At 41.6% G+C, this 12,327-nt stretch overlaps 1 protein-coding gene across 9 annotated transcripts in view; it reads right to left on the bottom strand.

Moving 5' to 3' along the window:
* The window catches only part of Sts (steroid sulfatase), a 169,396-nt gene that overhangs the window by 91,218 nt on the left and 65,851 nt on the right, over nt 1-12,327 (bottom strand). Inside the window, exon 1 of one of the 9 annotated variants that reach the window (XM_021246399.2) lies at nt 3,872-4,061. The exons of the other annotated variants lie outside the window; for them this stretch is intronic. Coding sequence (XP_021102058.2) covers nt 3,872-3,933 — 62 coding nt within the window. The 5' untranslated portion in view covers nt 3,934-4,061. Of the gene's footprint in view, nt 1-3,871; nt 4,062-12,327 lie in introns of those variants that run through there. 9 annotated transcript variants of the gene reach the window in all.

Consider the following 12,327-nt stretch of genomic DNA (forward strand, 5'->3'; position numbering starts at 1 on the left):
GCTAGCTCTTGTGTTAAATCAATAAAGAAAATTAGCCTGACATGGAGACAGCAAAAACTTGTTTTCAAGAGCTGTCGAAGAAATCGCTTGTGATCCTTCTAAAATAAATGCTCACATTTTATTGATTTAGGAAGCCTGTTTTTATTGGCCCTGTGGTACCAGCCTGTGCCTCAGTCTTTGTATTTTTAAATGCAGTCAGTCATCCCCACCCAGTTATGTGAATGTAAGAATATTTACAAGGTATTAATAAAGAAAAGCATTTAAAAATTAAGTCAGGCTCCATTTCCTCATTTATATTTAAAAGTCTTCGGGAGGGCTTCAGTAACCTTCATTTGTGCATATCTGAAGATTCTCCTGGGCCCCTCTCCTGGTCTCCCTCTTCTGCGTTGGCCCAGGCGATGCCTCCTCAGATAGGAAGAAAGGCAGGGAGCAAGAAGTCCAGAGACAGTGTGTTCCATCCCAACTCCTCCATGAATTAGCATCCAGGGTCTGAACACATCCCCCAGTATCAGTGGGTCTCAGTTTCCAAAGCCAAACAAGAAAAGGGCTCCTAACATGTCCCCAACCCTGCAATGATGACACATCTGTAATCTGATGCCACTTCTCTGAGTCTATTTGGAACCAACTCTACTGTTTTCTAATTAGGAAAAAACAGGAACAAGGCGTGCAATTATCAACACAGAAAACCATTCCACACAGAAAAACAAAAAACAAAAAACATCCTCCACAGTTTGGGCTCTGATGATGCTGGCACAGACAGGACCAGATTCGTCAAGGCAGTAGGTACCTCTCAGTCCAGTCCAGCAGCTGGGGAATTCTCAGTGTGAATAACTGTTCAGTGGTCTCCTGAACACCCCACCAGGCAAGGCACGTGAAAGGGGGCCCCTCTCTTGAATTCCAGAGACCATCCAAGTACAAATCCAGTCTCAAAACAACAAGCACTGATGAGAAGAAAAGAAGGCCTCAGAGTTGGACAGGGAAGAGTAGGAAGCAAAGGCAAAGGCAGTAACCCATAGCCTTCCTTCCGTTTGGATCTGATGGTCTGCCACGGATCACCAATGTTAGATTCACTCACAGTGACCAATATGGCAGCTTCGGCTACCATTCCATTTTACAGATGAGGAAACTGAGGAGGAGAGGGAGATCACATGTTCAACAATTCACAGCGAGTGAATGATAGCGCGAGGGCTGTAGTCCACTTCTGTCGTTTTCTAAAAGTGGTCAAAGAAAAAGCTGAGGAAGAAACTGCTATACAGATTCAATGCAATCCCAATGGAAATTCCAGTAGCATACTTCATGGACCTTGAGAAAACAATCCAAAAATTCATTTGGAACAAGAAGAGACCCAGAATAGCAAAAGCAATTCTAGGCAACAGAAACATGGCAGGGGATATCACAACCTCCAATTTGAAACTATACTACAAAGCTACTGTGATAAAAACAGCATGGTACTGGCAAAGAAACAGACCTTAGGACCAGTGGAACAGATCAGAAGATGCAGAAACAACTCCAGACACACTCAGTCATCTCATCTTCGATAAAGGAGCCAAACACTCTCACTGGAGGGAAGATAGCCTCTTTAATAAATGGTGCTGGAAAACCTAGGTTTCAGCTTGTCAAAGATTAAAAGCAGACCTCTATTTCTCACCATGCACTAAGCTAAAATAGAAATGGGTTAAAGATCTAAATATTAAAACAGAAGTGCTGAACCCACTGGAATAGATGTTAGGTAAAACTCTTGAAGATAGTGGTGTAGGAAAAGATTTTATGAACAAAACCTCAGTTGCCCGTGAACCAGAACAAATAATCAACAAGTGGGATCTCTTCTTATTAAAAAGCTTATGCACAGCAAGAGAAGCCACCGAGTGAAGAGACAACCTGCAATGTGGGAAAAATTTTCACCTGTTGTTCCTCAGACAAAGATCTACTATCTAAAATCTATAAAGAACTTAAAAAAATCAGACCTCTCAAATTTAAAGACCCAATCCAAAAATGGGCATCTGAAATGAACAGAAATTTCTCAGACAAAGTAGTAGAAACAGCAAATAAATACATGAAAAAATGTTCAACATCACTGGTCATTTGAGAGATGCAAATGAAAACAATGCTGAAATTCCACCTCACCCCAGAAAGAATGGCTGCTATCATGAAATCAACCAATAACAAATGCTGGTGGGGCTGTGGGGAAAGAGGAGCCCTGCTCCACTGTTGGTGGGAGTGCAGACTGGTGCAACTACTGTGGAAATCAGTATGGAGATACCACAAAGAACTAGGACTGGAAGCCCCATTTGACCTAGCTATTCTCCTGCTGGATATCTGCCCCGAAGAATTAAAAGAATCATACTACACTGATATATGTGCACTCATGTTCATAGCAGCACAGTCTGTGATAGCTAAAACTTGAAAGCAGCCCAACTGCCCATCAACTGGAGACTGGATAAAGACATTTTTTTTATAAAGTGGAATACTACTCAGCCATAAAAAATGAGAATGACCTTGGCAAGAGTACAAAGGAACTGGAGGTAAAGTAAGGTGAGGTGTGGTGTTGGGCAGGTCTGGTCCTGTCAGCCAAACCGCAGGGAGGCCGTCTGGGCCCAGCCAGCAGAACCAATGCTGGATCTAGAGGTGGTGTCTGAACGCTCTCTGGGAAACGAGCAATGGGAATTCATGCTGGGGTCATGCTATGTAGTCAGGCTGGCCTTGAACTCATGACAGTCCTGCCTCAGCCTCCCAAAGGCTGGGATTACAGGAATGCCTCTGGCCCAGGCAGTGGCTATGCTTCAGAAGCATTGTCGAATCATCAAAAATGTCCAGGTTCTCTACAGTGAGCAGTCTCCTCTAAGCCATGACCTCGTCCTTAACCTGACTCAGGACGGGATCAAACTACTGGCTGATGCTTTCAATTAGAGACTTAAGGTGATTGAAGTATATGACTTGACTAAAGTAAAGTTAAAATATTGTGGAGTGCACTTCAACTCTAAGGCCATAGCTCCCACCATTGAGCAGACTGACCAGTCTTTTGGCGCAACTCATCCTGGAGCCCAATTTTGCCCATGGTCTAGCTTCTCTCCAGATACCCCATGGAGCAACTGTAAGACGAATGTACATCTACAGTGGAAACAGCCTACAAGATACCAAGGCTCCCATGATGCCCCTGAGCTGTTTCCTAGGCAATGTGTATGCTGAGAGTGTAGATGTTCTTCGTGATGGAACTGGACCCTCTGGTTTACGACTTCGCCTACCTGCTGCAGGTTGTGGACCTGGCCTATTAGCAGATGCCAAGATGCGGTTATTTGATCGTTCCATATATTTTGGTGATTCCTGCCAAGATGTTCTTAGCATGCTTGGCTCCCCACATAAGGTCTTCTATAAGTCAGAAGACAAGATGAAAATTCATTCTCCTTCCCCTCATAAGCAAGTTCCATCCAAGTGCAATGACTACTTTTGTAACTACTTCACTCTTGGAGTGGATATCCTCTTCGATGCAAATACACACAAAGTAAAGAAGTTTGTTCTACATACCAATTATCCTGGGCATTATAACTTTAACATTTATCACTGCTGTGAGTTCAAGATCTCACTAGCCATAAAGAAAGAAAATGAAGATGGTCAGACAGAAACTTGCACAACCTATAGCAAGTGGGACAATATCCACGAGCTCTTGGGCCATCCTGTGGAGAAGCCTGTTATCCTGTACAGGTCCTCATCCCCAAACAACACCAACACATTTGGCTCCACATTCTGCTTTGGTCTTCAGCGGATGATCTTTGAGATCATGCAGAACAACCACATTGCCTCTGTGACCCTGTATGGCCACCCAAGGCCTGGTGCCCACCTGAGAACAGCAGAGCTCCCCTGGGGCCATCACTACCTGTGTCCCTCTGCCCATGGAATTGTGGGCCTCTGTGCCACCCTATGGGTCTTCTTGGACATCTTGGCAGTGTTGAAGGTTTGTTGGAATGTTCAGAGGTAGGCTCAGGCTGGGTCCTCTGCTGTGGGACAAGGGGCCCAGATATTCCTCTGTCCATCCTAAGCCTGCTGCTGCTAGCAGGGAACACAGACTGCAAAGAGAAGCACAAATTTTAAGCCTTGATACCCGGACCCAGGAGCTTTGGACTAACACAGAAGAAGGCAGGACACGTCAACCCCTGTTCCACACATATTGGGAAAACTTGGGGCTCTTTCTGTGGCTGATATAAGCACCCAGGACGAGGACAAAGTCCTGCCTTTGACCCCACATTGCCACATGACCTTTAAAGGCAGGCAAGTCGTGTCCACAGTACTTGGTTGCAACATTTGCACTACATGTACTTTATAGTCACTTGAGCTGGCTATGGTCAAGGTGGCCAACTGCCCTTCCCTGTTCCTTTCATATGCGTTCCCTGCCAGTCCCAGGAGGCACACCCACCCGGTGAAACACAGCCTCCTATCATCCAGGTATGTGCCCGGGCCTGGTTTTTCCACTGCTCTGGAGCCAGCTTCCAAGGTCACCTTGCCCCTGTTTTACCCAACCTTGCTGGCAGGGCTTTATGTTTCCATTCTGTTTGCCTCTTTTATTTAATGCCAAAGTTTTAGCCAAAGACATCTTCCTTTTGTTGTATTTCAGCATTCTGTTCTACACGGTGGGCCAGCTCCCTGCTCCAGCTCTGTCCACTGTCCCCTGGCTGGGTCTTCCACGGCTCATGGCCTCTGGGGGCTCAAGGAATGCTGGGCTGCTTGATCTCTTCATAGGACTTGCTAATGGGAAGTAGCATATATGTGCATTAAAAATATTAAGCCTTTTGAAAAGAATTGAGAAGAGAAATGTATACTTTTATCCCATTTTTAATATTTTGGTCTAGCAACTTGTGATACATAGATGACACTTTTGTGAGTTTTTCAAATGTGTGTACAGATTTTTGTAAATATGACTCTTGTAATTAACTCATGTACAGCCTCATTCTGTATAGTTCATGATGAATGTGCAAGGGACCTGCCCCAAGTGCTGGCCTGTATGGTTCCTGCGCTGACAGCTAGGCTTGTGTGGCACTCCCATGACTCTGTGACTGAGTGTCTTCCCGTTTTGACCGCAGTCTGGCCAGAGACCCTGCACATCTCATTGTCGGGATAGCCAGGACTGTTCCATCCTCTTGGAATGAGGGAACCTTCCTTGCCCGCATTCTCTCTCTAATAAAGCACCTATGCCCTCAGCAGCAGCCTGCCATGGTTTGTTGCTCGGATGTTCGTACTGAAAAAAAAAAAAAGAAAAAAAAAAAGAGTACAAGGGAACATGTTGCTGGAGAATTTTTCTGTTTTATTGTGTTCATCTTTAGCTTGTGTGAACAGTTAGGGGAAAATGCATAATTCATCGTGTTCACCATGAATAATACTTATTATTACTACTAGGGATTAATTATGTAATTTTTAAAGACAAAACGTAGAAAAATGAGATGCCAAATAGGTAACTGCTGGTATGCCTAGTCTTGGAATTCTGACCACTGCTCCAGCATTCTCTTTCCTTCAAGATTCAAATTTTCAAGCATTTTTAAATCAATATATATGACAATAAAACGTTTGATAATTTTAAGCTGTATTTTGCTGCCTTTCCTCCTGAATATAAGACTTTTTGTTTATTTATACCACAAATTGAAACTTTTATTCATCACATAATTTATCACTGAATTCTTAAATAAGTGGAAAAGTGCACTTTGAGCATAGGTGTTTGTATAGTACTACATACACATGTGTGTGCATATCTATATAGTAGCATATGACAAACTATATAAAGATCTTTGATCATAAACACAGCTTTAAACATAAATATATATAGTTTATACACATACACGAGTATATGTGACTTTACCCTACTATTTTCAATGTCTATGATATCAATGCTTTATAAATGTTAACATTTCAACGTGTTTCCAAATACTACAAAAAACTGTATTGCTGCTGCTATATGATTTTCCTTCTGAAGAGCTGAATCTCATGAAGCGAGGTGTTAATTTGCATGGCCTTCTTCAACAGTAAAAGAAGATAATCATTTCACCCAGTCTTCACATAATAATTCATAATTACAGTAAGCAAATATTTAGTCATACCATCATGCTCCCTAGAAAATATTTGATGTCATGAAGCTTTGATAAAGTGTCAGTTTTTCAGTTTTTCACAAGTACATTTTGCAATGAGTGCATTGCCTGTTAAGATGAGAGGTTATCTGGAATTTAAACACTCTCTCTCTCTCTCTCTCTCTTCTCTGAAAATCAAAGAGGAAATGGGCTCACATTACCCAGGAAATCTAGCATGTTCACCAACCTACACTGGAAATACGCTTTACCATTTCAATCTGCTTTAACGTTTCTATACTTCAGAAGTCTATAATTTTCAAATAGTGTTTTTTCTAAACTTGACTCAGCATCCCAAATGTAAGTGGTGCCTAGCATAGATAAAGTGGACTGAAATTAATTACAGTCATGCTTGTTACCCTATTATATATCAATCCTCCCACTGCACTTGGAATGCATTTGAGTGAGTTCCTAGCTAGGATCCTCCTTTTCTGGTTTTAGTTCTAACTACTCCAGCAAGATGTCAAGACCCAATCATGGGTGCTCTGGGATGTGAAGGGTTCAACACAAATTCATCATGGGGAAGGAAGCCATTTCTCTCTCCCTGAGTTCAGTGGCTCAACTTCCAAATGAAAAAGTGTTGCCATTTTCCAATTGTCAGAACTTTCCTAGATTTACAATTTATGAGCTTTATTACGAGTGTCTTCTACATGGTGTCCTCAGCACTACTGGAGATGTGGCCATCCTAAAACCTTCTTCTTGGGGATGTGAAGAGACTGCCATATTGGGGATGTGCTTGGTAACAGAGAACAACGGATAGATAGATATTCAGCAGAATGGGCTATGGAGGAAAGGGTGAGAGGGCCAGATGGAAATGACCTTGATGTCTTCACTGGTAACAATACATAACAGAAGGGCTTTGTGAGAACGTACACAGGAGCATAAACCAAAAGGCTGATACATAACGTTCGGTGAATTTGCAACCCCTCCCTTCTGTCTGACTTCTGGCAGGATTGGCTCAAGTTCAGAAACAACAGAGCCTGTATATTCTCCACCTGTTCAAAGTGTATAAGGAGTGATCAGGTTCCGAGTCATTGATTAACTCCCAGATTCCAGGGGAGGAGCTTTCAAAGAAAACAAGAAATGTGGATTCAATGTTAAGGGTGCCAGTCAGAGAAAAAGCCCAGGGCTGCCCCTGCCTGTGTAGGCTTTTCCTCCATGGTCATCTTCTCCTCCTGCCTGTAGCCTCTGCCTCAGTTCTACCCCTTCTTTAACTGGTTCGGTACTTTTATTTTCTTTCCTGTTGAACTAAGAGATCTGCCCTTTCTTGCAGATCCACAATGGACTCACTCTGTGTGCCCTTACAAGTTAATCAAGAGCTGTCTAGAGTACACAGGAAGGAAAGACATTCTGGGGTCTTTAAGGATGGAGATTAGAGAAGATAATGAAAGTGTTACCATGGCTAGTGAGGCTACTTCTGCATATAGGGATTTTCAGGTACCAACCAAAAAGGAGCAGAGTTTTGGTTGAGACAGATCTGGAATAGCTGCATCTTACATCATTCCCTAGTGAAACACCAGAGAGCCTCCATCTCGCTTGCTATGCTTTGTACCCTCTGAAACTCAGGTTAAAATTTAGTCTTCACTGTGAGCTGTTAAGAGGAAGTACCAGGTAAGGCTCTCAAAAAGGATTAGGGCTCTGATCTAATGAATGGATTAATCCATCTATGTGATTAATGGCTCAATGGGTTATACAGGAGTGACTCCTACAACTCAGTAACAAAAGAGCCAATAAACTAATTTAAAACCAGACAGAAGATTCCGCTAGACATTTCTCCTGTGAAGACATACAAGTGGCTCACCAACATGTGAAAGGATGCTCAACATCACTAATCAGGCACATGCATATCAAAACCACAGTGAGAGATCTATTCATACCTGTCTGAATGGCTACTATAAAACAGCAGGCAAAAAGAGGTAACAATTGATGGTGAGGCAACACTTTGCACATTTCTGGTGGAGATGGGGTAAGGTACAGCCTCTGTGGAGGTTCCCCAAGAAATTAAACATAGATCTACCAGATGACTCAGGGAAACCACTCATCTCAATGTTAGGTGCATATCCAAAGGAACTGAAATCAAGATGTGTCAGGGATACCTGAACTTCCATTATTTATTGCAGCATTTTTCACATGCAGACAGCACAGGAAGAGAAAAATCAGCCAAGGGATAAGCAGAACGAAAAACATAATACTTGATAGCAACAGAAATATTCTACCAAGTTGAGAACAAATGTAAGAGACTACTGGTCTCAAGGATCGTAATGTGTCTCCTCAAAAGGCTCATTGGTTTGATGGGTTGGTTGCTGATGGGCTTTGGGGAAGATGCTGGATCATGTTACTGGAAGATGGGGTCCAAGTGGAGTACGTAGGTTTCAAGAAGCAGGAGTAGGAAGTATATACGAGGACCCTGGTCCTTTCCTCTCTGGAACCTTCCCTGCTCTGCTTTCCCAATGCCATGAGGTCAGGAGCCCTCACTATGCCATGGTCTTCCGCCATGATGTTTCTGCCTTGGAGCCAGCCAGCCACCTAGGGACTGAACGCTCTGAAACCATGAACCAAATACACTTTTCCTCTTCAAAGTTGATTTTATCAAGTATTTGGTCACAGTAATGAAAAGCTGACCGATACAATACGCTTTTCCTTTCTCCTTCTCTCTGCACCAAGTCTTATCCTTCTCTGTCCAGGGCCACTGTGCTGCTACAGGTCTCTGCACATTTCCATGATGGGGAAAGAGGAGAAGATGAGTATCTACATAGTTTATTGTCTTCTGGTGGCTTTCACCTAAATAAATACATTTAACTCACTCATTCATGATTTCTCTTCAAAAGCAGCAGGGAAAAAATACAGATAATGGACACAATCACCTGAAGGACACACACTCCTATGAAATAATCTAATATCATTACATAGCATTATTTTTAATCATAGACTTTCTTCCCAGCTAGAGTTCAAGCAACTAGGAATAGCATTCAAAACTCCGATAAAACTTAAGAAAGTAAAAAATTCAAGGAAGAACACTATGGCAACAGAATTTTCCTTTACCAAGAAAATATTTAATATTCAGTTAATTGTTTCTCTTAAAATGTTGGGATTTTTTTCAATTCCTTTCTCTTAGTGGTGCTTAAAAAAAAGTCCTTTTCTATTAGTTTATAGGTCTTTGGACTCTCATTATCTTTCACTAAAAAAAACCAAGGTAATTCAATATAAACAGGTATGTTCAATAAAAAAATTTAAAAGCTTAGTGTGTTAAGGTATTGGTGATTCCCTTCCTTGGTTTTCTTGGACTATCCTGCTTTTGGTACTGAAATCTATTATACTGGGATCCCCCTCCATTGTAGGCTGAAGTGAGCATTCACCTATTGGGACTGCAGCAAACAAATTTCTTTTAAAAATGAAGAAAAGTACTCACAATGCTTAAGCATATTAATTATCTTCCATCAGTAGAATACCTTGGATGAGGAAAAGTGTGTAGACTTCATTGTGCAGTCATTCATTAGGATTAAGAGGAAATGGTTCAAAACTTGCCTTCCTATGCAAAGCAATTATGATATAAATGCATAACGAGATTTAAGCTTTGGTATGAAAAGTGCAAAACGTGGTTCCGGGGCTAAAGAAAGACAGGTGTGAAGACAACATGATTTTCAAGTCCACTCATGAAGGTAATATTCTCTGTGCTGAGGTGGACTCCATTACAAATGTCTAGATAATACAAAAGACTTAGTGACAATAACTGTCTAGATCCACCAAAGCAATTAAAATGAATAACTGATAATTTGAAATAGGAAGAAAAGGCTCATAGGGGTAGGGGAAGTGGGAGGGGAAGGGGAAAGGAAAGAAGGGAAAGGAAAAATTATGAGCAAAGAAAAAAATGGAAACAAAGTCTATATAAATAGGGAAGGGTGGAGGGGGTGAAGGACACACAGGTAATGGGGAAAAAATACGAACAAAGATACATCAGGTACAAGCACCCGATGATAAATGTAAACATACTGCATACCTAAAATGTACCAATAAAAGAATTTAAGCAAAAACAAAAATAAAAACAAAAAAAACCTTTTTGTTTGTAGCTCAGAGAACTGTTCCTCATACACAGGTCAGCCTTTTGTCCTCAATCCTTCTCTGAGTAGTTTAATAAAATATCCTTTAGAAAGTACAGATGCCCCTGGCAAGAATTTTCGTACAATGAGTTAATGCAAGCTCAAGTTTATCATCACTTGCAGACAGACAGTTTTAACAATAATAAACCAAGAAGATCCAAGTTCGAACAACACGAGTATACTTGACAGTAGATATAATTCTACTTCATTAGCCGGTGGCAGATCTGTATTTGTTTAAATGTTCCTGTTTTAGTGTATATTGGCTGCTATACCAAAGTACCATAGACTGGCTGGCTCATAAACAACGTTTTGGACAGCCATGGAGGCTGAAAGTTCCAGGTCAAATAGTGGCAGATTCCCAGTCTGGTGAGAGCTGCTTCGTGGGTCGTGGGTCGTAGATGGTGCCTGATTGTTGTGTCCTTGCTTGGTGGGAGGGGCAGGGAGCCCTCTGGGGTCTCTGTGATGAGGATGCGGATCCCATTCATGAGGCTCCACCCTCCGGATCTCATCATCTCCCAGAGCCCCCACCTCCTAACACCATCCCGGGGGGTGGGGGGTGGGGGTGACAACTGTGGGGATCAGGAACATTCAGTCTTAACCAGTGCTTATGCAACACAGAGTAAAGCTGACTAATACAGGCACAGGCTCTGCCATGATCATTAAGTAAATGTCCACAGAAACATTTCCTGATCAGAGCAGCATTCAGTGCAGTTTCAACAAACAACCACATCATTTTAAGTAAACCAGGGAACATGTTAGAAAGGATGGAGTAGTTAACTCAATTGCCTTGCATACATGAGATTTCTGAATTAATATTTCTATAAATGACTTGTGTGCAGGTAAAAAGATACCTGGAAATCGGTGGGTACCATCCTGAGATCTCTAGAAAAGATGCCGGGCTCCTGTGTTTTAAGGTCATGTTACCAGACTTCTCTCTCTTTGTATCAACTGGAGGATGAATTTGTTCGAGGGTGGAATCTGGCAATCTCTTGGTATAGTCTCTATGAATCATGGTTGTCTAGAACAAATGCTGTACAGAAGAGCTGGCTGCAGGGTTGTCCCATCTGCCAAAGGATTTTGACACTGTGCTGTCTACTCTATTCAACCATCTATATCAGCGATTTGCACGGAAGGACTATTGGAATATTTACCCAACACGTGGAGGATAACTGGTCACTCCAGGGGAAAAAAGGCGGGGGAGGTTGGAAGACCATGGAAACAATGAAAATGAAATGCAGTGAGTGAAATTCATATTTAGCAAACACCACCGGTGGCTCAGGGATGCTAATATGATGATGTGGTCTAATTGCAAGCCATATGAAGATTTTCATGAAATACAAAGTAAATTTAGCTAGTTGAACATGGAATGACTTAGAAGGCTAAACCTATTCCTACTTTGTACCCATTAATAGGGAGGCACTTAGAAGATAAAAAAAAAAAGATGTCTCAAAGGAGTGTTGGAAAAAATTTTGGGTCCTGCTACTGGAGAGAAATAGAGAGTTACTGGCATAGCAAGGTGATAGCAATAGGAATCCATGTGGTCCAGAACACACTTGCAGAGCTGGAAGTGGTGGCATAGCACTTCTGTAATCCCAGCACTATGGGAGGCTGAAGCAGGAGAAACTCCAGCTCAGACTGGACAACTGAGCAAGACTGCCTCAAAATTTAACCACTTACCACTCCAATTATGTAAATACAAGGTGGCCAAAACTTTCATTTTTTTTCATTAATTTTTATAAGATTACATAACAGGAAATAGAAAAATAACAATTTTGTTCAAATTTATTCAGTAATTTTTCTGTGTATGGTATATCTTAAAACAGTCAAAAATGCAATGTTACAATCTAGACAGTATTATCTAGTCTCTTTCCAAATTCTTTTTGCATTATTGTCTTTCTTTGAACAACACACTTTATATCATCCTGCAGTTTTTTCCCTTTTTTTCTGTGGGTGACATAATTTCAATTAAATGTCTACCCACCAAATATAATGGTATAGACCTTGATGATGGACATTCCTATTGAGTTTTGCTATCCCGTATTTTTCAATTATTTGGTCTATTAGACCTACTCTAAGTTGTAAATGACTTTTTGAACCCCTTTGTTTTGAATAAATAGCAATAGTTC

Source organism: Heterocephalus glaber, unplaced genomic scaffold, assembly GCF_053883595.1.
Source record: "Heterocephalus glaber isolate CG9 unplaced genomic scaffold, H.glaber_assembly_v1.0 deba00001072, whole genome shotgun sequence".
Classification (NCBI taxonomy): domain Eukaryota; kingdom Metazoa; phylum Chordata; class Mammalia; order Rodentia; family Bathyergidae; genus Heterocephalus; species Heterocephalus glaber.